Raw genomic sequence first — 26,837 nt, forward strand, 5'->3', positions numbered from 1 at the left:
GACAGCATTCCGGTCATTCCCTTCTTTGACAGACACATTGCAGAGAGAGCGGGAGGATACCTTCCAGACCCACGAGGAACTCCTCCCAGGGACTCGGGCAAGCAAGGCATGGTCTCTTGCTTTGTTCTGTCACGTAGACTCTCTTTCTGGAAGGGACACTCAGCTCTCTGAGGGCCATGCTTAGAACAATAAACAGTAGTGACAAGCAGCTATTTCCCTTGTGTCTCCTGCCAAAGAAAGATGTTGCCATGGTGGTATCACATCTCTAGGTCTTGAAGAGATCTCCCGAAGTCTCCCGTGAGTTGCTGTGTCCCAGATTCCAGAGACTGTGTCCGTTGGGGCCTATTGTGCCACCTTTGTTAGTAGTGAGAAGCCCTTTCCCTCTAAGAAGTGACCTGGTCTACAGAAGACATGAGACGGTCCCCCTCCTCTAATATCCCCGTGTGACCAGGCTGTGGAGAGGCCTCGGAGACCTCCCTTTTCTCTGTTACAATGAATTTAAGTGGATGAGAAGAACACCAAGCCTATGAAGGGCCAGAAACCAAAGTTAGAAAAGATGCTTCACAGGGTACCGTGATCAAGCGAGGATGGGAGGCCTAGGGCCCAGACTCAGAGGGCCAGCAGAAAGAATGATCAACAGTTTCATGACTTTCAAATGAGAAGAATAACGTTACCTACCTGTGAGATTCGCATGTATAAGAAGAGAAATTTGGTCATCCAAATGATGAAAATAGGCCTCATCTATATTTGGTCTTTCACAGTGACTGCCTCCCACACCCTTGGAATTTCCTAAGTGTTGACAGGGACAAAGGTGTCTTTAGTTACGTTCAGAGGTGACATTTGGACCTCACTAAGGATGAAGGCTGATTGCCAGGAGGCCCAATCATGTGATTAGAGGGACCTTTCACTCCCTCCTCCTGACTCCCAAGGACAGGTCAGGGACTGGAGGGTTGACTCAATCTCCAATGGCCAACGATTTAAGTAATCCCTGATGCAATGAAGCCTCCATAAAAACCCTAAAGAACTGGGTTCAGAGCCCTTGCAGGCTGGTAAACATATGGAGACTTGGGAGAGTGGTGAGCTTGAGAGGGCTGGGGCCCTTGACCTTTCACCTTTCCCCTACCTTCCCTCTATATCTCTTCCTCTGGCTCTGGATTTGTATCCACTTTTATATCCTTTCTTAAACCGGTAACTATAAAAACGTGCTTCCGCAAGGTCTGTGAGTGGTTCTGGCACATTAATCGAACCCAAGCAGGAGGCGGTCGGATCCCCCAATCTGCCTGGGATCTGTCAGAAGCACATAGAACAGCAGGGGCTTAGGACTGACATCTGACTGCCGGAGGTGAAGGGGAAGGATAGTCTCGTGGGTCTGAATCCTTAACAAGTGGGACCTGTGCTACCTTTGCGTAGAGATGTCAGAACTGAGTGGAAGTCTTGCACACCCTGCTTGGTGATGTGTGTGCGGCAACCCCGCAGACCCTGGAACTGGGTCTGGGACCCTAAATCACCGCCTCATAGGGTGGTCGTCGGGATGGGGTAATTAAGGCTGAAAGGGGCTTCGGTCCGTTCTGAGCACTTGTACTTAATATACTGAACACTTCTGCTTAGCCAAGACAATTCATAGTACTTTATACATAGCCGGAGACAGGATTTTATTTAATAAATTGTTACGGAGGCCACACATCATGAACACTTTATTTTTTTATTTTGATTTTTTAAAAGATTTTATTTATTTATTTGAGAGAGAGAGAGAATGAGAGATAGAAAGCACGAGACGGAAGAGGGTCAGAGGGAGAAGCAGACTCCCTCCTAGCAGGAAGCCCGATGCGGGACTCGATCCCAGGATTCCAGGATCATGACCTGAGCCGAAAGCAGTCGCTTAACCAACTGAGCCACCCAGGCGCCCGTCATGAACACTTCAATAAGTAAGATTACCATGCAGAGTTCCATTTTTAAAAACCCTGGTTGAGGGGCGCCCCGGTGGCTCAGTCCGTTGAGCATCTGCTTCGGCTCAGGTCATGGTCCCGGGGTCCTGGATGGAGCCCCTTATTGGACTCTCTGCTCGGCGGGGAGCCTGCTTCTCCCTCTCCCTCTGCCTACAGTTCTGCCTACTGTGCTCTCTCTCTGTCAAGTAAATAGATAAAATCTTTTAAGAATTAAAAAAATAAATAAATAAAGATCCCGGTTGAAATTTTCAGGACACAGCAACATCCTTTCAAGTGTTTGAAAATGTTCCTTCTGGGTGTCTCTGCAGATCCCTTTGTTAGAAAGAACTGTGGGCAGGACAGTGTTTGTGATGCAGAAAACAAGCTGGAGAGCTTGCAGCTGTGCAAGGGAGGAGGGAACATTGTCTCCTCACCTGGGCAGGACTCCGTCCCCAGCAGGTAGGAGGTCCTGCAGTTATCCTCAGCCTAAGCCCTGGAATTCTACTGGATAGCACTGGGAGAAAGAAGGCCTTGAGGAGCTCAACACGGTACCACGGGGAACAGAGCGGGCCAACGTGGGTTCATGAGCAGATGGAATATTGACCGTGCCATCTTCTGCATCTAAAGGCCCCCATTGAGTTAAACAAGACTTGATCTGGATTTCAATCTGCATGAGTTCCTTTTATTCTTATGCTTCACATTGTTCTTTTCAGTAGGAACTACTTGTTTAGTATCCGGGTGAGACATTTGTGGGCATCCTTCGAGGCTACAATTCCTGTACTATGTACAGTAGTGCTGGTTTTAAAACAAATACTTACTATATACAGCATCGTAAGAATACATTTTGTAAAACTTAAGTCAAGAAAATCTTAACAGAGTATATCAGTGAAATAGACAAAATAATGTCCTCCACCAAAGATGTTCACGTCTTGCCTTTTTTAAAGTTTTATATGGTATCCTTTGATAAACACTAATTTTTTAATTTTATTTGTTTATTTAAGTCAACCCTACACCCAACATGGGGCTCAAACTCATGATCCTAAGATCAAGCGTCCCATGCTCTACCAATTGAGGGAGCCAGGGACCCCTGAGGAACACTAATTTTTGTTGTAGTTTCTTTTTCAATATCAAACTGTATTTTAAAGTCATCCTTCTCTCATTCATTCCGCTGATGATCCATTTCCATAACCTATTTGATGTGTTTGCTCGAAGTACAGAGTATATCATATATGGCTTAGCTCTCTTCACAAACAGTGTGGGATATATACTTTCACTTTTCTCTCAAGGTGGAGAATTTTCCTTAACAGATACCCCTTTTGTGAAGAGTTAGAAGTTCTCTTTGGATTCCTTTTTTTTTTTCCTTTCCTCCTGGGAAATCCTGAAATGCTCAGCTTAGACTCACAGGTGTAGCTGGTAGTCTCTTCCCTGTGAACGTGGATTGTAGTGGCCGGGGGGCGGGGGGTGACCCAGCTAGCTCACAGGAGCTCAGGAGAGCCAATTGTTCAGTCTTTGGTCATTTGAAATGAGCCACGGTGCGGCTCTTTACACCATGGAAACTAACAAACACGGTGAGTCAGGGCTTTAGTTTTCTCTTCTGGAGAGCCAGCTGTTGTTAAACATCTCCCAGCACGTGCCGGGGACGCCACCTTCTAATTCCAAGTTCCCCAGATCCTTTTCTTTGTGCCTCTAGGCACAGAGGAGCCAGGGCTGCAGGAATGGGAAGCTGCCGCACATGCTCAGCTTCAGCACCAGAACGGCTGCGTCCCGCACCCCCATCCTTCCATTCGCGCAGGGAGATTAAAGAAAATAACACATTCAAACAACTGAAGAAAGTATTACATTCCTGTGTCCGACGTTGATCATGTGCTGCATATTCTTCCCAAGGAAACAAACATGGCAGGGTTAGGGCGCGGGTGCCGAAAGCATCCATCAGGAAAGGGTAGGTTTATACAGCTCCTTTGAGCTTCCTGAGACCAGGACCCTCACCTCCATGGTAATCCTGTAGGGAGCAGTAGTTCCCCAGCTCCAGGGCAAGGCGACCTGCTGAGGCAAGGGGTGGTTTCTGCTCTGGTGGCTCCTCACTCTGCCCCTAGGCCAACACTAGTAACTATCAGACCTAGAAACAATCAGTTGAGAGAACAGATCTACTATGTTTCTCCTCTCAGCGGACTGCTGGTGGCTCACAGGTAAGGTGACACCTGCATTCCCCGCATGGACACCCAATGACCTCTGACAGAAGCCACAGGGCAGCAGTCAACACCGCTAACGACAACACAACCCAGCACAACGCAAAACCCCATAGTTATCTGACCTTCCAATGGCTGCAGCATTTCTCAGCCTAAAGGCTCTTCAGAAGGGTTGTTCTGAGCTGGTTAGAGCCAGTTCACAGAGGCAGACAGACGGTCTCTGCAGACCCCAAAGCTTAAACTAGGTCTCCCTTTTCTGGTTCAAGTTTGGGCTTAATACAGAGTCACTCTTCTCAGATCTCAATTTAATCAACTCACAGTGACACACCATGTGTTCATTTAGATTAAATAACACCACAAAGGTATTTATGTAAGATACTTTTTTGTCGCAAGGAGACATAGTCTTCGTTAGAAAGGCCAATAAATATTAGATAAATTGAAATGCTTGATAAAATCTCACCTCCCCAGGATCTACTCTGAGGTCAGATGTTCTTCAGGAGACTGATATCATCTTAGGGGACGGTTAAGTCTATGTTATACAAACTATTGCGAAAAACAGAAAATGAAGTTGTACAGCTCATTTTAAAGAAGCTAGAGTAATCTGGATCCCAAAACCAGAGAATACAAGAAAATAAAACAATTGGCCCATTTTGTCTTCAAAGACACAAAAATTCAAAATGAAATAGACTGTTAAGAAATCAAATCTAAGTGTTAAAAATGCCTCACTATTGACTGTAGTTTATTCTTGGGTTGCACAAAGAGGACAACATTACGCTATCAACCCGTGTAAAAAAGATAGCAATATTACGTCAACTGATGGCCTAAAAAGATAAACAATATTACCTAAATAGATAAAAAAGTCATTTGAGGAAGCTCAAGACATATTTATGGTTCTAAAAAAATCCTTCAGGGAACTAAACATCACAGGTAATTTCCTTAAATGTACAGATCAAGTTATAGTAAACTATTATTTAATGGAAAACTTGTCATCCATTTCTCTGAGGATCTAGGATGAGCGACGATGGCCAACTATCACCCCTGTTGTCTATCATCGTTCTGGAAGCTATGGAGAATACCTCAGAATATAAAAAGAAAGAAGAGCTACAGGGATTGGAAAGGCAGAGATAAAACTGTCATCAGCTGCAGAGAGCATAACCATCAACCCCCGAAACCCACAATCATCAAGATGCTAGAGTTAATAAGGGAATTGAATACTCTAACCCAACACGTGCTCCAAAACCAACCACATTTCTCCATACCGGAAATAACCAAATAGAAAAAATGATGAAAAATAAGACACCAGGGGCACCTGGGCGGCTCAGTCCGTTAAAGATCTGCTTTCAGTTCTGGTCCTAACCCCAGGGTCCTGGGATCGAGCCCCGTGTCGGGCTCCCTGCTCACCTGGGGGCCTGCTTCTCCCTCTCCTCCCCACTAGTGGTCTCTCTCGCTAGCTCTGTCTCTCCCTCAGATGAATAAATAAATAAATAAATAGCATCTCTTTAAAACATTTAAAAACAACAACAAGAGGCAGTCATGTGACATGGATTAGACCAGAAAACATGACCTCAGCAGAATGCGTGGTGTATCAACGAATGCTTGCTGCGGGTGCATGTCCTCACGTCACCGTGAAGTGTCACTCTGGCCTCCGGGATGGCACCGGCCCCAACGCCCACCAGCAGTGCGCCCAGGGGCTCCACGTCCCCTCTCCCCCCACAGCAGCCGGCTCCCCATCTTCCCAGTCTAAGAGCTTCCATCAAAAATAGTTTTTGTTGCAGAGACACACATTAATGTCTAAAGAGTAAATAAATGCTACACGGTTGCTCTCACGGGACGTAGTAACAACCTCTGAAGTCCCTTTCTTTGTTGGGGCTTCAGGACACTCCTTTGCGGGCAGTGACTTTCCTGCACACACTTGTTATGACCCTGTCCGATGCCTGCAGCTGCAGGAGAGGGCAACTCTTCTTTCTTGTGCTGAGGAAACTTCCTTCACCAGAGAACAGCAGGCCTGTCGTTCTCAAGGCCAAGTTCTGGAATACTATTGGTTCGCCCTGAAACACAAGCAGGTCTAGGACAAAAGTGAGTCACATGGGAGAGAAAAGGTCAGAACAGGATTGTTCACAGGTGGCGTGTGGACCCTGGACATCAGCAACATGCTTCTCCTCTGATCTTCCATTCTTTATCTGTCGTGGGACCCTGACTCATTTACCAATTTGTATCTCATGATACTCTTTATTGATGTGGAGGCACCACTGACGTGTATGGATGTATGTGCACATGAGTGTTGGGGGGTAATGACACAGAAAGGCACACGCATGTAAATCACATGAAGACTGGACATTGGCAGCTTCTCCGTATCTCAGCACTGGAATCCCACTGAGGGCACGAACTGGGTTGTTGGTTTTCGCACCTTTAACAACCAGCGCCTAGGATAATGCTAGGAATACGGTCAAGTTTAAGGAGCCTTCGCTGAATGGGCATGTTTACTGAAGAAAACGTGAAAACTATAAAATAAATATAAAGAGAAAAAGAAAAAGCAGTGCAAATTTCATCAGCCTGGATTGGGGGGAGGGCGGGGAGAACCTCCTAGAACCTTCCTGTTTGCCTTCTGGCCTATTTTCTAAGTGAATGTACATATACGAATACATCAGCAAAGGCGGGGATATAAGAATTATCATCGGATATTCTGCTTTGTCCCTGAACACCTTCTCATGAGCATCTGTCCTTGTTTCTACTCTTACCTGCCACAAAATCAGTGGCCAAGCTGAAATTCAAATCCGGTCTGCCCGGAGGGAGCACTTGGATTCTTGGCCATCTGCTACGCACCTGCCACCTGAACTGGGCAGGAGAAAATAGCACATCCACCAGTAAATGTACGATATAATTTAATTCAATTTTAGCAAACAGGCAAGGCTTAATCATGGCTCTCCCGGGGACAGTGCTCCCTGGACAGAAGCACTGATGTCTTCTGTGCCATTACCTGCTCTGTTCCCAGGGCCCGGCTCAGTTCCTGCCACATTCTGGGAGCTCGTTCAATAAGTGGTGAATGAGTGCATGGATGGATAAATGAGTTTCGCAAGCATCTTTCCCGACAAGGCCATGAGTTGGAGGTTTTGAAAGGCCCTGTGTCAGACTACTCGGACATTCCTAAGTCGGTGCCTGCAGGGGATTAAGGGAAGATCCCCGAGCAGGGCGGCTCCCTCCCAGGTCAGGTCATTTGGGAACAAGGCCCTCTGGCCAGGCTGGAGCCCTTGTCACTTTGCCCAGCTCTTTGAGCCAAGGGACAAGTGGGTCACTGACGGGAGGCTTTGCAAACATGAGTTAAACAGCATGCTTTGACAGCACTCCCTAAATCATGAACTGTGTGTACACCATATACTTTCTTCTCAGAATAGACCTGAGTTTTCGTTCCCCTAGCTAGACATTTCAAAAACCAAGCTTGGGAAATCAGAGAATTGTGAAAGGGCTCCCTTGGCACCTGAGTTTGAAAAGCAAGCTGTAGTGTGAGGTTCTTCCCTGTCCCACAGCTGAGGACCAAGAGGCTCCACGTACCCCACATCCTAGGGAGAGCATCCAAGAAGCAGCCAGATGCCGCGAGCCCCAGGACTGATGACGAGGTAACAGCGCAGGCCTCTGCGAGCAGCACCGCCTGGTCACATCCCTCCTCTGGACCCTATAGAGGAGGCCCGGGCAGGAAGAGAAGGGGCCCTCGGGCACTCTGGGGGTCTACTAGAGAGACCACTGAGGTTGGGGGAGAGGCAGTGGCTGCGCCAGGTGGGGCGACACCTTATCCAGAGAAGGGGCTTGGAACGTGGGCCGCTGTCAGGGGCAGCCGTGGGCACACCTGCTCCTCTCTGGGGAGGCCCTGCACATCTGGGGGTGCTGGTGTGAAGCTCAATTTCACCTCAGGAGCACTGCCGGCACACTTCGTGATGAACACTAGCTCAAAGCCCATTATTTCTTCCTGGTAAATATAATGAGAGGGGACCTGTTTAAGTTTACATTGTAATACCATATTCCATTATTTCTAAGATACACAATTATTTTAAGATTTTATATATTTATTTGACAGAGAGAGATTCAGCGAGAGAGGGAACACAAGCAGGGGGAGTGGGAGAGGGAAAGGCAGGCTTCCCACCGAGAAGGGAGCCCAATGTGAGGCTCGATTCCAGGACCCCGGGATCATGACCTGAGCCGAAGGCAGTCGCCTATCGACTGCGCCACCCAGGCGTCCCTAAGATATACATATTTTAGTATGATTTTCTGAAATTAGGACATGTCTTACATTCCCTGATGACCAGGCAGCATTCATAAAATAATTGTCATTGTTTTAGGAATACTTAAATACATTTATTTAGTGTATACTTTTCCTGGTTTGTTTATTTCCAAGAGTGATATAAGATAAAAAAGTATACCTAAGTAAGTCCTAACATCTTCATTAAGGATAAAATAAAAATGCTGAGTGAGAAGAAAATATTATATCCTAACTTAATTTGTAGCTCTCTTGTCTTGGTGGTAGAGACATAGTAATGCATCTTTAAGTCCATGGATGCTTGGACTCAGAGAAATGCAGTGCAGGCTTTTCCCCTCCTCTGCTCTCACAGAGTAATCTCTGCTAACCTGACCCTCTGACAGTCCGCATGGTTCTCTGGAAGTTCAGATATTTATTGCTCTCTCCCAAGGTTTCTCCCCAGAAACCGTAATGACTAATAGTTTATTTACATGTGAGGTTTCTAATTTCCATTTCTATGAGCGAGAGTACAAGGCACTCCTAGAGAAAATTAAATATATATTCTATGATAAGGGAAAATGTTGACAGTTTCCCAGTACCTTAGCGGAGATTTTGATGTAGATTACATAGTCAACCAAAGTGCCTCCTAACCATGTTCTCCAGATCACGGCCTGTACCAGACATCTCTACCTGCTACAATCCCAAACCCACTCCCGGGTCTGTCCGCTTTTGAACAATTCTTCCTCTGCATCATTCATTCATTCATTCAACAAATATTCATTAAGCAACCACTATCTGTGACCTGCTATGACAGGTGAGGATACAAGGCTGACACATACAATAAGAGAGACCTGCTTTCTGCTCTAGGGTCTCCGACCTACTCACCCTGAAGACAGACCGATAAAGGGGCAAACACAGTGTAGTGTGGGGAGGGCCAGGGTTGGGGGCACAACAGTAGGTACACCTGGCTTCCTGCAGGACCCTGTCCTCCATCTCAAGTGCCGTCCCCACTCTCTTCAGCTTTCTTCCTCAGAGCAGATGACTCTGCTCTCTTTGGCGTTCACATCCCCGCCCCGTTCGCTCGATGCCAGCCCCATGCTTCCCCTTGACTTTGGGCAGCTGCTGTTCCCCCTACTTTCCCTTCAGTGTGTGCAAGCAGAAGACGGTAGCGTAAGATAGTTAAAGGGTTTGGAGAGTACATCCTCCATCATGAATTCCGTACCCTGTGTAATTGTCCTACAAAATGAATGCGAAATAAAGACTTTCTCAGAAGAAAAGTGGAGGGATTCTGTGACATACACCTGCCTGGCACAAATTGTTAGAGGTTGTTTAGAGAGAAGGAGAATGCTAGGGGTGGAAAGTCAGATCTACGTGAAGAAAGGGAGAACATTGAGGAAGGCGTGAGACAAGGTAAAACAGTATTAATAACAGCCCATACGTTCCCCTTAGGTCACTTCAGACGGCACCACACTGCAGCCTGATCCCCCCCACCCAGTGCCCGGAGCCTGCTCTCACCAGCCCGTGGCCATCCTGGGCCCTGCACCTGTTCCTCCTGCCCCTGCCTTCTTTGGCATAGCCTCACTCCTCTCAGACCAAGCCTCAAGCACGGCAAACCCCTCCCCTGCTCTGCTATCAGTGCTTTCTGATAGGAACTCTACGTGCTCTTGTGGCTAATCATTTTATATCCACGCTTTTCTTTCCCCCTTAACAAACAAATGCAATTTCTCTTTCCTCTAGAAAACTGTATCATTACCCTTCTTCCCTTAGGAGTTCTCCTCAATTTCTTTTTCAGAGAGAAGTCCTAGGCCAGTTGTCAATCTATATATTCGAGCTCGCCCTGTTTCTGACACTGGAGTAGGACCCTGCCAACATGTCCCTTGGGCCCGCTGAGCATGGCGCTAAGCCTTGTCGGTAGAGGGCGCTGCAGGGACAAGCAGGAAGGAGGACCTCTCCCCCAGGTCCTGGGAGCCTGGTCTCCTCCTGGCTCCTGTGGTGCTCTTCTCAAGTGCAGGACCCCCAGAGGCACTCACCAGAGGGCGTTTCCATGGTATCCCACTGAAGTTTCTTGACAATTTCTGGGACCCTTCACTGGGTTTCCAGGGTGCTCTGCGGCGCTCTGCCTCTTAGGTGGGTGCCTAACCCTATACCACCGACTGAGTGACTTAAACCCCACAAATGTATTTCTCCTCTTTCTGGGAGGTGGGAGGTCCAAGATCAAGGTGCAAACTAATCTGGTCCCTGGTGGCAGGTCTCTCCTTGGCTTGCAGATGGACACTTCTAGCTGTGTGACAGGGCACAGAGGAAGGAGCAGGATCTCTAGTATCTGATATCATAAAGACGCTGATCCTGTCAGACCAGGTTCCACACTTACGACTTCTCTTCACCGCCATTACTTCCTTAATCCAGTAGGCAGCCACAGTGGGAGGTGGGGCTTCAACATATGAATGAGAGGCGGGGACACAGTTCAGTCCAGAGCACTGCCCCTCGCACACCAGTCTCGGGCACCTGGACAGCATCTTCCCCTGACCCCGTGTGGGCTGCCTCCCGGTGAGCTTGCAGCAGCCCCAGCTCCGTTCCCAGTTCCACTGCCGCCTTCAGAGTTTCCTGCCAACTGTCCTCCTGCCACCTCAGTGGGGGGAGTCCTTGTTTGTGGGCTGTGCCTTGTGACACCCAGCATCTCTATGGGCCATCCAACGGGCCACAGAGTTTCCAACAAGATCCACAGCTCAGCATTGTGTATCCTGTACCCCTTAGTGTTTAGTCATGTCCCAGCTAGAATTTCCCATCTCAAACGACTACCTGGTTTCTGTCCCCTGAGTGGACCCCAAATGACAGAGGGGGCTTCTCTACCCTGCTCGCTCTTCACCACCGCTTCCCCAGTATGGATCCGTTAAGGAGCAGAAGCCGTGAGGAGAGAGTCACCAGTGTGGTGGCATCAGGCCTTCACTTAGGCTTGAAGTAAGGCAGTGAAATAAGGTGGAGAAAAACTGCCTTGGACGCCTTTCTCAGATGGCAGGACAGAAACTGTTTCTCATTGGTTTTGGAGGTGCTCCTGAGAAACCAGCAGAAGATCAAGGTGACAGTGGCCTGAGACGGATGCCACAGTCCCGGCCTCCCAAGCGCTGGGTCCCCTGCCCCCAGGGACAGAGACCACTGAGGATTAAAACAAAGGGAACCAGATGCTGAGGACAGTGAAGGTACAGGACCTCATGGACAGCAATGAGGTGTAACCCCTGTTACCCCATGGAAGGGCTTGGAAATAGGACCAGAGCAACCAGAGGAGCCTGGACAGGGCAGCAGGTCTGATCGGGGAGGGGTGGGTGCGGGATGTCTGTCCTGTGTCATGCTGAGATGGTCCTCTTACACCAAACCCAGGGGCCCAGTCTCCACCGACACAGGGGTGTCCATCCATCTCCCCTGGGGGACAAACCAGCAGTCCTCACACCCGAGAGTGAGTGACACACACTTTTCAACAGTCAATCTCTTCAAGCATTTATTAGACACCTATTAGGTGCCCTCCACCAGCCGCCGGGGACAGAGTACCCAGTGACGGGGTGACCCTGCCCTCAAGGGACTCACAGCCCGTCTCCTGAGGGCAGAACAAAGAGGAAGCTCAGTACTTGTCAGGCAGGCCAGGGGGTCGGAAGTGGTTGGGGTCTTTGCCACTGCGGCCCCATAAGTTGGCAGCCTGGTCAGCCTTCGAGTCCTCCGCTCCGTGGCCACTGTCTCCATACCTAAAACGGTCTGTGACTCTCTGCAAATTCTCTCTGGCATTGCTGGGATGGAGGAAGGCAGGTAAGAGATTAAGTAGGGGCTGAGGAGCAACATCCCCCCACCCCACCAATCTCTGTTCGTCCCAAGGGATGGCTGAGAGGAGCCAAGAGCGGAGGGGCTGAAACATTGACCGTGCTCCAGGCACAGCCCAGCTCAGCCCAGGCTGGTCCCCTTGCCCCTGCTGCAGGAGGGCGGGAGTCACCCATTCCCACGGGCCTTGCTCTGGCTCTGTCAGCCACTCAGACCCCACACTGGGCCCAGAGGGGAGGGTGGGCAAGAGGAGCAGCCACAGTCCTAAGGAAACTTCCCTAGGTCTTGGCCGCTCTTGGCTAATAAGGGTGCCCGGCCCAGCTCACCCATCCCTGCATCCCCAGGGCCCATGTTACCTGATCTTTTCAGCAGCCCAGACACCCCCAGGGCCCCTTTGTGCAGCATCATAGTTGCCCCGGGCATGGAAGTATTTGTCGGAATCTTTGTAATTGGCTTCTCTCATGTCAGAGTAGGCTCTCATCATGTCCCAAGCCCCTGCAGAGAAAAGGATCAGGCAAAAGAAATGTCAGGTGGACAGAGAGCCGTTGACACACCCTAGTTCCGAAGAATCAAGGAACCGCAAATGTACCACTGACTCAAGATTCCTGCCCGGGCTGCCAGCACCCTTGGGCACCATAGGCTGAGAAGAACAAGTCTTCCTCCTGGTTGGTTCCCCAGGTGTCGCCAGCGAGGGGCTGCGGGTGGGGCACAGCTGTGTTGCACCTGTGTCTCTTACCCTGTGCTTTCTCTGGGCTCCATCCCCTTAAGGGCTGTATATGAGCTGTTCAAGGAGAGGAAGGAGGAATTATAGAAAAGGATTTCTCAACTTCAGCACCACTGAGGTTTGGGGCCAGATAATTCTTTGTTGCTCAGGCCTGTCCTGAGACTGCAGGACGCGTAGCAGCAGCCCTGACCTCTGCCCACTAGATGTGGGCAACGTATACTCCAAGGGTCACAACCAGAACAGTGTGCAGACATTGCCGAATGTCCCCAGGCACAAAATTGCCCTTGGTCAGGCAGCACTGCTGTAGAACGAAGCCACAGATGATAAGATCCAGGGGACTTGGGTAAGTGAGGAGATGACAGGGAAGGCAGATCCTGAGAAAGGCCCAGGAGTACAGTGCTTCTGCCCAGAGTCCTAGGAAATCTATTCTTGCAGTGGGAAGGCACATGACTGTGACCCGAGTCCCTCTGAGTGTTAGGGGCATAAATGGCATCCTGACAACTTTCTAAATGGACCATACCAATGATGGGGGCGGCTCGAGAAGGCCAGCGCTAGAGCCCTGGCCCATGAGCCATCCTTAGCTGCACTTTCTTTTTTTTTTTCTCTTTAAATTGTTTTAATGTTATGTTAATCACCATACATTACATGGTTAGTTTTTGATGTAGTGTTCCATGATTCATTGTTTGTGTGTAACACCCAGTGCTCCACGTAGAATGTGCCCTATTTAATACCCATCACCAGGCTAAACAATCCCCCCACCCCCTCCCCTCTAGAACCCTCAGTTTGTTCCTCAGAGTCCATCCTCTCTCATGGTTCGTCTCCCACTCCAATTTCCCCCCCTTCATTTTTCCCCTCCTGCTATCTTCTTCTTTTTTTTTCTTAACATATATTGCATTATTAGTTTCAGAGGTACAGATCTGTGATTCAACAATCTTGCACAATTCACAACGCTCACCATTTTGCTGCACTTTCTAATTACCGGGGTGCTCTGCAAGTTTTGGAGGCCAGGTCACACCCCAGGCCAGTTACCTGAGCCTCTCGGGGCTGGGGCGGGGATGGATCTCAGGCATCCGGGGTTTGTAGGGTTGTCCTGGTGCGTCCGACACGTAGCGGAGGTTGAGAGCCACCCAGCTTTCGGGAGTGGTACTCAGATACATCTACCTGGCAAGAGCTCTGAACTCAGGCACAGCTGGGTTCCACCCTCTGTTCTGTGACCTGCCACTGGAGGTTAGTCCCTGACAATGGACTCAGCTGCTCTAGCAAGCTCCCCTTCTTGTGGGTAAGATGCCTGCCTCACCTAGGGGTCTGAAGCCATAGTAGACGAGCAACTGTCCCAGCCTGACCAGTACTGTCCCTGTTTGCCTTGAAGCCTCCCAGTTACCACAGACAGTGTCATGGAAACCTCCCCAGACCCGGGCAAACCAGCATAGCTGGTCACTCTACATTGCATGAAGGTGCTGAATTCCAATGCAGGCTTGATAGATGTTATTCATGCCCCCACCTTTTTTTGATCTGGTTAAGGGCTAGGAAAGGGTAGGAAACAGACCTCCCAGGGACAGCGTCACTGTCAAAAGGAAGCATCAGTGAGAGCTAAGCTGAAGGTGTCTGCAAATTATCCCATCAGGAAATGGCAGGAAGGATGGAAGGGAGGCAAGAGGGAAGGGAGGAAGAAAAGGAGGAAGGGCTGGATGAAGGGAGTGAGGAAAAGGAGAAGAAAAGGTGGACAGCTTTAATCATACACTGTGCCTTTTGTCTGCAGGAAATTTTATGCCATTTCAAGACTCATTCTGCGTCTTCTATTCAAACTGACCCTTCAGCTGGGAATGATGATTGCTCTTTCTCTGGTAACGAATGGACATAAATCCTGTGCCTTCCAACCTGTTTGATAAAGAGCTCCCCACACCCTGGGCACATTCTTGACATAGGGCAACACAGCTCACACAGCAGCTACAACCCTTGAACGTGCTCAGGGCAAATCCTAGTGGGCCGTGGATGCCACCCCCGTCCAGCGACCTTACCTAGAGCAGCCTCACCGACGAATGCATACCATCGGCTGCTGACACCCAGGGCCAAGGAGCAGAAAATGAGGCCCGTGAAAAGCTTCATGGTGCTGAAATGAAGGAGAGGGTCAGGGGGCAAGGACAGGACCCTCACCCCCCCTTTGGGTTTGGCAGGTCACAGAGAGCCTGGTGCTCATTCCATTTTTTCTCAGCAGACTCTTCAGGTCCATGTAGGAAAGAAACATTCCAGTAGGTCCTCACTCGGAGCCACAGCCCTTGGCTGAACCCATCAGCCCTGCCCCCCAGGGCTGGCTAAGAGGTCCCCAATGTAGCGCTGATGGAGGAACAGGGCAGCTGGGACCAACCTGTCCCAGCCTAGAGCAGCCTGCCCTCAACCAAAAAGCTCATAATCACCCAGTCTCTCGTGTGCCACTCTGCAAGCGCAGACCTCATACAGGACAAATACAAAACAGAATAATTATTTTGAAACCTGTTGGGAAAGAGAAAAGAGCGTCTGGTTGTTTTTTCAACCAGTTCCTCCCTGGAGTATCCCTTCACCTGAGTTCCGGTGGAGCAGAGCTGCTGGTCCCTGCCTGCTGGGGAGAGGTAGCTGCTATTTATACTGAGCCCTCCCTGCTGGGCACACGGGAAGAGAAGAAAAGCCAGCCGTGGTGCCTGGAACAGTCTCCCCAGGTCATGGCCCCTAGAGACCTGCAAAGGAGAACTTACTGGACGCCCGTGGTTTTCTTCATCCACAGGTCAATTCCCGGTTGTGCAACCCTGAGGAAAAAAGGTGAGCTGGTTCTGCTGGCAGCCGGGGCTCAGGAGGATGGCCCCGCTGTTGGAGTTGGAGGGGCTGTGGAGAGGAAGGGTGTGGAGCACCAGGCGCCTCCCGGTCCCTGGAAGGTATGTGGTTAGAGGAGGACTCCTCTAGCCAGGACCTTGCTTTACTGGTCAGTTCCTCAGGATGGTCCCTGCTGGGCCAGATAGCAGATGTGCCAGAAATGACACCCTTTGAGTTCTTGCCTAAAGCTCTTGAGCTTCAAAATGGACAGGGCAGCCCCACCAAGTCCTTTCGGTGCCCTGGAAGGTCCTTCCCCCAGTCTGTGTGCACCTGCTAAGCTTTCAGTTCTGAGGCACCGGACGGCCCTGCTCAGCTGGCTCAGCCTATGAGCACGTGTATTATTATCTAAGCTGGTTCCTGGGTTGAAGTATCTACTTGGAGGGATTCTGCTTCACCTCACCCAAATGTGGAATTGTGTCATGGTGGAATGAGAGGTGCAAGGAACTAAAATATTAACCTTAGGAAACCTACAATAGGACATCAGTTATGCGAAAACAACAGCCCGTTTGGAGTAAGGTCAGGCTCCCAGTCAGGGGAATGTTGGGGGAAGCTCTTTGCTGTATTTCCTGGGGGTAAGGGGTCACTATCTTCCCTTTTCTCATTGTGAGTCAATATCAGCAGGGTCTGCCCAGCAAGATGAGGCCTGTGTATATATGAGCAGAGCCTCCAACTCTCCAAAGAAAGTATCCCTTGCACCTCCTCCTAACTGGAAACATTCTAGAAAGACAATTCTGGGAGGCCCTGGGTGGCTTAGTCGGTTCAACTTCTGACTTCAGCTCAGGTCATGATCCCGGAGTCTAGGGATCAAGCCCCGGGTCGGGCTCCTTGCTCTGCGGGGAGTCTGTTTGTCCTTCTCCCTCTGCCCCTTCCCCTGCTCATGCTCTCTTGCTCTATTTCTCTCTCTCTTAAATACAGACAGACAGACAGACAGGCAGGCAGGCATAAAAAGGGAATTCTGGAGACTGTAGTTCCGCGTAGACAGTTGACATTGTTCCAAGCTTTCTAAAGATTGGTTGAAGAGAGAGGCTGATTCTCTGCCTGAAACAGAATGAAGCTTATCATTTCTCCTTCCCTTCGCCTGATATTTTTGGACAAGACAGCAAGTACTATTTATCCTTTTTGACTCTCAAATATCCTGCCTAGTTCTTCAACTGTTCTCTTGTTGTTATTGCTAATATCAATGAAATACAGAATCTCAAATTCTCAACGTCTTGGTTTGAATATGAAACCTAGCAAATGGGAGAAGAGAGATATGATACGTTTTCTTTCGACTTTACAAAGATATCTTACATGTTCAGGAATCATTTGCGCACAGAGGATGTCAATTACATCTGTTATAACATTACCAGGGCGACAGATCATGAGTCCAGACAACCAAGTCGGCTTCTTTTTTGGAGGTTCAGAGAACAGGAAATACCATCCTTGAACAATTTGCCTTAACCCCTCCCCAACTTGCTCTCTGTTTCTCTCTCTCTCTCTAAAATAAATAAGTAAATCTTAGAAAAAGGGAGAGAGAGAGATAATGGATGCAGGGATGTCTGGGTGGCTCAATCAACTAAGCGTATGTCCGACTCTTGATCTCAGCTCATGTCTTGATCTCAGGATTGTGAATTCAAGCCCTGAGTTGAGACAAAAAAAAGATAATGAATGCAAATAATTTTTGCATAAGAAAATATACTGGCATTTTGGTGGCAGAATAAATTAAAAATTATCCATCTAAGATTTGTCAATCTAAGAATTTGTTCAAATTCAAGGAGCTGGATGAGTCTTTTCTACTGGAACTGGAAATTCTGTATATGGATGGCTGTGTTACCTTACTTTCTATCACCCAAGTCCTAAAAATATGAGACTGTGTTTGCAGTTAAGTTTTTGAATGGACATTGATGTTTATGTCTTGATCACTCAGTAGCAACATGTGTCACTGTTGTCTGCATGATTTAAACCTAAGGGTGGCAGGTCACCACCTCATAACAGGATTGACAACAGAGCTTCTGGGAATAAATGCTAGTACATCAGTGAATTTGGTGGTCGGAGCCTATGGAAGTTCTTGTTATATTGCTTCTATTTTTCAGTGAAATAGGAAGCATCGTCATCAAGTGAAAAGAGGCTGGGAGAGGAGGCATGGTGGAAGTTCTAGGAGAGAAGTGAAATATGGTCATCTAGGAGAATGGCAAAGTGAATAGACTTGGGAAGTGTAGTAGGATTGCAAGGAAGCTTGAGGATAATGATCATGAATGTAAAGGGAGACTAATGACCATGATTTTCCCTCACCACATTCAGTTGCCAAAGTGCAGACTTGAAGTTAGTGGGGAATTGGATCTCACCACTCAGTAAATGCTTATTGAGTTATCAAATGAATTAACACACTTGCAGGTCAAAGGAGGATTCATTTAAAGATGAGGGAGAGTTATGGGGTATAGGGAGAGAATTAACAAAGAGAGAGTGCATGAGGGCATAAATATACTCCAAGGTCTAAGGGCCCACTGAGGATGGCGCTACCCAGAGTGTAGTAGGAGCCGGTCTTTCTCTGATAAAGGAAAGAAAGGAGAGAGGATTAGGAAGATGTATTATGAAATGAAGGCGAGAAAGCTGAAGGAAACCAGAAACACCTGTCTTTTACCTGTCCCAGGATTCATCAGTCTCTACCTGTTTGCAATAATGAGTTTGGCCCCACAGTGCACAAAACTCAGGGACAAGAACCTTGTCTGGTTTCCTGACAATCTGCTCAATCTCTTACACCTAGCAGAGCACCCCACCTATGATGGGTTCTCAGTAATTTTTATTGATTGAATGTATCAATGAGTGAATGAACGAGGAGAAGTAATCTGCATGGTTGGATAGAAGTAGTGAGATGGTGTAGCTTGGAGGTTAAGAAGAAAAAACGCGAACGCTTAACACCCCCCTACCATGTCCATCCTGTTATTATACCCCATAATTTGGATTATTGTAACAAATCCTTAATTGGCTTCCATATTTCCACGCTTGCCTCCAACTAGTCTCTTCTGAGCATAGCAACCAGACTGTTAAAACACAAGACAAGCCATGTCACTCTGCTCAAAAACCTCCAGAGGGTGTCAGTTTTAGCCATAGTGAAGCCAAGCTCTTTCAGTAGCTTACAAGACTCTACTCTGTCTTACACCTCACTCATTTTGCTGCAGCAACACTAGCCTCCTCCCTGTTCTTCAAACTCTCAAGCACATCTCACCCTGGGGGCTTGGATAATTAATCCTTTCCTCTGGAACATTTTTTGGCCAGATATTTGCATATCAGGGCTTTAAGGAGAGCAAGGTCTTAGATTTCAGGATGCTGGAAGGTTCAGCAATATTATTAATGTCACTAAGAATGTTGGCCTCAAATAAATCAGAAGGAGGGCTGTGAATGACAAGTAGAAATTTTCCATAAAGGTAGGAGAGGAGTGGGGAGATCTATCAACAAATATAAGTGAGAGAAGCTTTGTCCTCAAACAGTACTAACTAGATTGTCTCTATCAAGAGCATCTGGTGGGCATTCTATGTATGAGTGCTGATTCCTGAGCCCAAATACTGAGATTCGGATTCAGCAAATTTGAAGTGGACTTCAGAAATGACTGTGTTTGGGGTGCCTGGGTGGCTCAGTCAGTTAAGCATCAGCCTTCAGCTCAGGTCCCAGGATCGAGTCCTGCATCGGGCTCCTTGCTCAGCAGGGAGTCTACGTCTCCCTCTGCTTGCCGTTCCCCCTGCTCATGATCTCTCTCTCTCTCTCTCTCAAATAAATAAATAAAATCTTAAAAAAAAACCGAGAAAGAAATGCCTGTGTTTGACAATCTCTATGTGTTGGAAATCACTTGGTGCAGATAACATTGGTAAAGCTAGAGAGGGGTTGTAAAGAATTTGATGGGGACTCGGGAGAAGGCACTCCAAAGAGCATTGGGGGTGTTGCTGGGTGGACTGGGGAGACCCCTGGGCCCTGAGGCCTCTGCTCAGCCTATTTGGGGATGTTGCAAGAGGCTCTTGGTCCTGTCACAAGAAAGAATTCAAAGAGAGACTAGACAGAACAGTTGGGTGGTACAAGAAAGAAAGCTTATTAAAGCAAGAGTACACTCTCAGTATATGAGAGCTGGTGAGCTCGAGGGAAAGCTACAGACCCTAGGGTTTGGGTCTCTCCTTTATTGACAGTTGTTCACTAGGGGACGGAATATTTATTACATGGGGAGGGGATTTGGGGGGAGAAGAGTTTCTGGCTTTTTCTGCCTTACTAGGTGAGGATCTTTGGCCTTCTTTGTCTTGGGCCAGGCTGGTTTGATCCGGCTTCTTGCAGTTGTGTTTTTGGAGCTCTGCCAGGATGGGTGTCTAACTTTCCCCTGATAGCCATAAATCCCCCTGTGCTGACCTCCAGGCATCCTGTTAAAAGCTAACTAACTGCTTACTCTAACCAGGGTAAAGAATGTAGAGATGGCAGTGGGGAGCAAAGAGGATGTAGAGCCCTCTGTCCCATTCTATTTTTCAGGAATTGCAGGAGGTCTACCCCATGGGAAAAGATAACAATAAAGTGGAACCGACTTGGGAGAGGCAAGTGTCAGGTTCTTGTAACAGGGGAAGGAAATAGGCAGCTAAAGTGGAATGCTCCCCACAGAGCCTTCTTGCCCCGGGCTCATGGGAAAGCAGCACTGAATGGGCAGATAGAGTACAGAGAGGGTTGAGACTGACCCATATAGAAATTATTTTACGTCAAGCAAAAGGGGGGACATAAGAACAAGGGTAAAGCAAGCAGTGGTTTAGCATATGGGTTAGGACAGCAGGCTGGGGTTATTTATTGCTTTGGGGCTGAGTGTGAGATGCTGGACTGTTGCTTTGGAGCGAGTAGAACTACCCCTCAAAGCCCAAATGGACTGGAAAGAGAAACAATGGGGATGCTTTTCCGATCTCCTTCCAAAGATGCTGAAGTCTACTATTGACCTGAGTTCTAGAGAGAATGGAGGGACAAAGGAGAAGGGTAGGGGAAAGGGTGGTTAGTGAGGATAGACAAGGTATACTCCTGTTTAATATGAAAAATGTGTAAATGAGAAATTAGGTTTTTGGGTTGCCTGCCTGGCTCCGTCAGTAGAGCCTATGACTCTTGATCTCAGGGTTGTAAGTTTGAGCCCCACATGACTGTAGAGATAGCTTAAAAATAAAAAAATCTTGGGGCACCTAAGTGGCTTAGTCAGTCTAGCATCTGGCTCTTGCTTTTGGCTCAGATCATGATCTCAGGGTCATGAGATCAAGCCCCGTGTTGGGGTCCATGCTCAGCCAGGAGTCTGCCTGAGATTCTTTCCCTTCTCTCTCCCCCTTCCCCTCTACTCATCCCCCTTCTTGTGCTCCCTCCCTCCCTCTCTCTCTCTCAAATAAAGAAATAAAGAAAATCTTTTAAAAACATAAGAATCTTAAAAAGAAATTAGCTTTTCAAGCTGACACATAGCATTCAAACTTGGAGGCAATAAGCCTAATAGGCCAGGTCTTTCTGCTTTTTGAGATCTGTGATTAACAAAAAGAGGATCCAAGTATTCTCCCTGGGCCAGGGGTGCTTTGTTTATCTACGAGTTCATCCTCTATAGAGTCACAGCCAATTGATTCTTTTAAACACATACACCACATCTCCTAGGAATGACTCTCTTTTGCTCAGTAAGAAACAATCTACATCCAAACCCCTTTCTGATGGAGAAGCTGTAGAGACTATAAATGGATCACTCACAGACCAGAACCACACATTGCCTTGACCAGTGATCTTTCTACTCTAGCTCCTTGCCTCCGTAACTTAAGCAGGTGTTGTTTTCTGGGAAAACTCTACACCCCTTAAAAATATGAGAAGTGGTCTATGGTCATTCCAGGTTGGATGATTTGGTTTGGGAGAATGCCATCGGGCACAGCAATATCAGCTTCTGGTAGTAGAAATCTGGACTTTGCCCCATTCCATTATTCCAAGCTTAACTTTAACAGAATGTCCCCCGTTAGGAAATGCCGGAGTACCTTTCCAAGTATAGATTGTGACACTGAGTTCCCATCACAGATCCCAAAATCCAGCCACCCGGACTTGAAGTCAAGAGCCAAGCCCCAGATTCAGACAGACCTAGAATGGTTTCTACCATATACTCATACTGGGGAAGAGCACTGGATGACCTGGAGAAGCATAGATAACGTCTTAAGGGAAAAAGAGTGCCATAGCATATGATCCCATTTTTAAATGTTCAAAGACATTTTCCCACAGTGAAACACAGCCCGAGAGGTTGCACATCAAACAGTAATCCATGTTCCTCGGTAGTGGGTCTTCTTTGTGTTATTCTGGGGTTTCAAAATTCCCTACAATGACACATTCATTTATTCATTTATCAAGTATTCATCGAGTGCCTTCTATGCAACCATCACTAGAGTAGCTGTTGGGCACACATGGCGGGGTATGGGCAGGGGCGAGAAATAACCAGATCCAGGCTATGCCTTCGTGAAAATGAGTCATGTGACTGGGGAGAAAAATGATTATATATACATAGAGAGAAGGCTCATACTTGTGTGATGGTAAAATCAATCAGACTCCAAAAAATAAATGGGAAAGATTATGTGTGCAGAGAGTATAATGAAAGAAAAGAGAAGACAAGGTGTCACCTTCAGGTTTTTGTCTCGCCCAGAGAACAATAGTCCCTAGGTGCTGACACCATTACACATTCCCATCATGGCTTCCTTAACATTGATAGATTCATAAGTGGCTCAGCTGTCAAAAGATCTCCTGCGCCTTTACTAGTTATTCACCAGGCTACCGATCACAGCAATCGGGAAGACAAGAGAAATGACTTCTCCTCCGTCGCTTCTACCTAACAAGCTGATCATCTGGAAGGTAAAAGGACTAATCATTTAATTAAGGACGTGGACTCTTAATTCTGTTTGATGTGCATCCCTTCTTACAAAGCCCCACCTCCTCCTGAAGAGAGAACCCTTGCCTCATAACTTGGAGTTTTCAGTTTGCATTGTCTAGGCACCAGGAAACCCTGATTCAAACTTGTCTGTACGTAGGTCAGGGTCTCTTCCCCTGAAGGCTGTTGGCTGGGGCGTATTGATCCTCAGAAGCCTCCTGGCCTCTGCCTGGTGGAATGGCTAAAGGCACACAGTTGGATGTGGGGGATTCAGGCACCAGCCCACCATCAGCAGCAGAGAGTCAGAGTCTGGAACTGGTGCGGTCAACATACAAAAGGCACTGCATTGTGTTTTAAAATATTTTACTTCTTGTCCTTTTAAACACTTGCAAAAGGGAGTAGTGAGTTAGACACCACTCAAAACCCAAAATCTCTTATGGAATTATATGGTGTTGGTGAAACTAAGAACTCATTTGGGGAGGGGAAGATTTTTAAGCCTTAGTAATTTTTTGTAAGTTCTGTTTAAATCTCAAGTGATGACCTTTCCTTCTTTGTTTTGTTTCTTAAATTCCACATGTAGTACGGAATCATATAGTGAAATCATATAGTATTTGTCTTTTTGTGACTTATGGGGATTAAAGGGTGCACTTGTGATGAGCACCAGCTAGTGTCTGGAAGTGCTGAGTCACTGTATTGTACACCTGAAGCTAATATTACACTGCATGTTAACTGTGCTGGAATTAAAGCTAAAACCTAACATGAAAATAAATAAATAAATTTCAAGTGTTAATAGTAAGCACACCTGATGAATCGTCATTCAACCTTTTCTACCAGTTAGGCTATTCAAATACCTAGGTCATTAAGCGTGCATTTCAATCTTAGAGAAAAAGTTTTCATTCTAGAGGGACAAGAAAATGTTATGTCAAAAAGAGGCTCCTTTTTCTTTTACATGCATTGGCAGGAACATCCATCGTGGAAAATTTACCACTTCTGATTGTGCAAAGTCAATTTTTCAGATTTACCGGAGAGTCTGTCTCAATCTGCTTAGTTAGCCAAATAAGGAATGCTTGTTTAGGTCTGTGTGTCCTAAACATTCTGAAACTCCCTGGCTTCTCTTGCCTTCAGAGAGACATGATTAATACCATAGGGGTTCAATAAACAAAAAGAACTCTCAGGCCCAAGTGATTTGCCTTCCAATTTTCCTTTAATTAAAGCTGATTCTCTGCCTAAATGGAGACTCACATTCCTCTTGACATTTTATCTCTTTCCATAATCCCAATAGTGTATCTTCTGGTCAGACCTGCTGGATGGGCATACTGCCCAGAGCAGGGGCCCTCGCTGTTCTGATTCAGGAGCTCTGGGCTCACCGCATTTATGCCCAGGGTTGGGGAACTCACAGCAAGGGGACCCGACCCCACCAGATCTTAGAAGGGAAGCTCGGGCAAGTGCCACTCAAAAACACTAGGCATAATGATGACTTGAGCCCCTGCTTGGCATACCTGCCCTTCATGGCATACAGACATGTTCGCCTCTGGGCCTGGCACACTTGAGAAAGGCCTGGGATCACTGGCATTTGGACCTATGAAGAAGTCAGCCTATGGCTTCCTATGGCTCAGCTGGCTCTAGCATGACCCAAATCCGTTCCCCAACCTCCACCAGAACTGCCCGTTGTGTCAACGCAGTGGGAAAATGTTTCCAATCCTCTGGGATCCCTCAACAGGTGGGGAGTCATCAGGCCAGGAAATACCTCTGTGTTTCCTCAGACCTTCACCCCAAACCCGTCCCATCTCCGATGAGACGTGAAAACTCCAAATCCTGGCTTTCTTTCATGCATCAGGGTCAAGACCTTGCCCCGCCTCTCAACTAGAACTCCTGCCTGGCTCCCTCAAGAGGCTTCCCCTCCCACGGATGATATGTGGGGGGCCTTTGCTTTTGTCGTTTTGTTTCTATTTTCAATAGTTTGCGATCTCTTTTCTGCATGCAATACTTGTAACAATATTTCTGTTTTAAAAATATAGGTTTTATTATTATTCAGGTATGGCAAGACCAACCGATCAGGAGATGACTATCATTAACAAGATAGTTTTTTACTCACAGAACCCAAAAGAAGGCGGCACCCCATGCCACGGGATGGGGATGGCAGCACCCAGTGATGCACCCAGGGAAGGTCAGAAGCCGGAGGGAGTGAGGTGCTAAAATGTGGACGAGAGCCTTTTTTGTGGTTTCCGAGGGAAAGAACAGTGAAGCAGGGTGAGCAGGCTTAGGGTTTCCTTATTTTTCTATTTTATTAAATGACCTGTATACATTCGGTAAAATGCCTTTGTAAAACTCAACTCCATTTTGGGAATTTGTGGGGACAGTCTTCATCATTTCCATTTATTTGTGTATATTGTTCTATGTAATTTCTCTGTTTCTTCTCATACCCACTTTGGAATTTATATTTTCCCAGAAATATGTTTATTTTATATAGGTTACCCAATGTCTTATCATATAATCTTTTCTTTCTGAGTCATGAATTTTTCTACTACTTCTACCTTTCTGTCCATTTTTTTCTCTTCTTGGGGATTTATATTAATAATTCTATTGCTAGTCTACATCTACTTAAAATTCCTAATAATCTTGGGGTGCCTGGGAGGCTCAGTCATTAAGTGTCTGACTTCGGCTCAGGTCATGATCCCAGGGTCCTGGGATCGAGTCCCACATCAGGTTCCCTGCTCTGCGGGGAGCCTGCCTCTCCCTCTCCCACTCCCCCTGCTTACGTTCCCTCCCTCACTGTGTTTCTCTCTGTCAAATAAACAAATAAAATCTTTACAAAGAAAAAATTCCCAATTATCTCCATCTCTTTTTCTGTTGCTTCTTGGGAAATTTCCTGGAGCTGTTCTTCCAGCCAACTACTTTACTATTTGGTTGCATTTATCATTTATGTATCCCTTTATTAAAGTGTTTATATTAAATATTACTTTTATAGCCTTTCCAATTGATTCTTCTTCAAAATTGATAGTTCCTACTTCACATTATCTTTTACCCCTTCTGATGATATTTATAAGTGTATTATGAGTTTCTTTGTAATTCTCCAACCCATCACTTCTGGGAGATCTAGTATTATATGTTCAGTTGGTTGTCTTTCTTTTATAAAAGCAACTGTGCTGCTTGAATATCTGGTAACTTTTCCCTGTGAGCTCATTCTCCCTGGGGCAAGTCAGCTATCCCGCCTAGAAAGTATGTGAGCGTGTGTGTAGCGTAAATTCAAACATGTATGACACCCAGTGGGTTTAATATGGTGGGAGGTGGTGTCTGGGGAGAGGGGAGGGTGGTGAGTGGCCTCCAGGGCAGCACGTCGAACACCACCGGGCAGGATGGAGCCACTCATTTGCTGCTTGTCGACCATTACCCCCCTTTACCTCCTCCTTCCTGGCCCTGCACTTTCTGAGCATTCTCTGCTGGGCGTACATGCCGAGCCCTAAAGGTGGGAGGATGGACTAGAGAGGACGAAATCAGGAGGAGCTGACATGTCCTGCAGCCCCTGTTTCTAACCTAGCCTCACCCGGGCTGGGAACTGACCCCTCTCCCACCGCGTCGTTCCCACACCAGCCCCCGCAGAGCTGGGCTGACACTCCTGGTACTACTGTCTCATAATGACCGGGAGCAGATAGTGACCTTTGAGGGTTAGAAGATACAAAGAGATGTGCCCCCATCTTCTCCCTGACTGGAAGCCTAGCACGTCCCCAACTGGGCTGCAAATTCATCGAACAGTACTCTCACTCTGATAAGAGGTAACTCGAAGTTTGGGTGAAGCAAGGCGAAATCCCTTCAACTAGTACTCGCAACACAGGAACCAGCTTAGATATTAATACACGCGCTCAGGGGCTGAGCCAGCTGAGCAGGGCTTTCCTGTGCCTCAGAACTGAAAGCTTAGCAGGTGCACACAGACTGGGGGAAGGACCTTTCAGGGCACCCAAGGGACTTGGTGGGGCTGCCCTGTTCATTTTGAAGCTCAAGAGCTTTAGGCAAGAACTCAAAGGGTGTCATTTCTGGCACATCTGCTATCTGGCCCGGCAGGGACCATCCTAAGGAACTGACCAGTTAAAGCAAGGTCCTGGCTAGAGGAGACCTCCTCTAACCACAAACCTTCCAGGGACCGGCAGGCCACCCGCCTGGTGCTCCACACCCTTCCTCTCCACAGCCCCTCCAACTCCAACAGCGGGGCCCTCCTCCTGAGCCCCGGCTGCCAGCAGAACCAGCTCACATTTTTTCCTCAGGGTTGCAC

The 26,837-nt window shown here is 47.5% G+C and overlaps 1 protein-coding gene across 3 annotated transcripts; it reads right to left on the reverse strand.

Annotated features, from left to right (window-relative positions):
* Nucleotides 1–11,952: 11,952 nt before the first annotated feature.
* On the reverse strand, nucleotides 11,953–15,619 carry LOC148162631 (serum amyloid A-2 protein-like). 3 transcript variants are annotated; one of them, XM_088018130.1, is made up of 4 exons: nucleotides 15,597–15,619; nucleotides 14,886–14,977; nucleotides 12,500–12,638; nucleotides 11,953–12,115 (listed from the first exon to the last, which is right to left on the reverse strand). In XM_088018130.1, the coding sequence occupies exons 1-4, from the start codon at nucleotides 15,617–15,619 to the stop codon at nucleotides 11,953–11,955; spliced, it is 417 nt and encodes a 138-aa protein (XP_087874256.1). The 3 variants fall into 3 exon arrangements, with proteins under 3 accessions (XP_087874256.1, XP_087874255.1, XP_087874257.1); XM_088018129.1 differs by lacking the exon at nucleotides 15,597–15,619 and adding an exon at nucleotides 13,103–13,168 and having other exon boundaries at nucleotides 14,886–14,973; XM_088018131.1 differs by lacking the exon at nucleotides 15,597–15,619 and having other exon boundaries at nucleotides 11,953–12,004; nucleotides 14,886–14,973.
* Between the last annotated feature and the right edge of the window lie 11,218 nt (nucleotides 15,620–26,837).

The sequence above is a fragment of the Eumetopias jubatus genome, unplaced genomic scaffold (genome assembly GCF_037043125.1).
Source record: "Eumetopias jubatus isolate StellerSeaLion01/CBP00866 unplaced genomic scaffold, mEumJub1_p1.0 scaffold_13, whole genome shotgun sequence".
NCBI classification, from domain to species: domain Eukaryota; kingdom Metazoa; phylum Chordata; class Mammalia; order Carnivora; family Otariidae; genus Eumetopias; species Eumetopias jubatus.

Coding starts and splice junctions, on each gene's coding strand:
- LOC148162631 (XM_088018129.1), bottom strand. CDS start 14,973: ATGAAGCTTTTCACGGGCCTCATTTTCTGCTCCTTGGCCCTGGGTGTC. Junction 13,169..14,885: donor CGTCGGTGAGGCTGCTCTAG/GTAAGGTCGCTG, acceptor TTCGTTCTACAG/CAGTGCTGCCTGACCAAGGG. Junction 12,639..13,102: donor AATGTCTGCACACTGTTCTG/GTTGTGACCCTT, acceptor TTTTCTCTGCAG/GGGCTTGGGACATGATGAGA.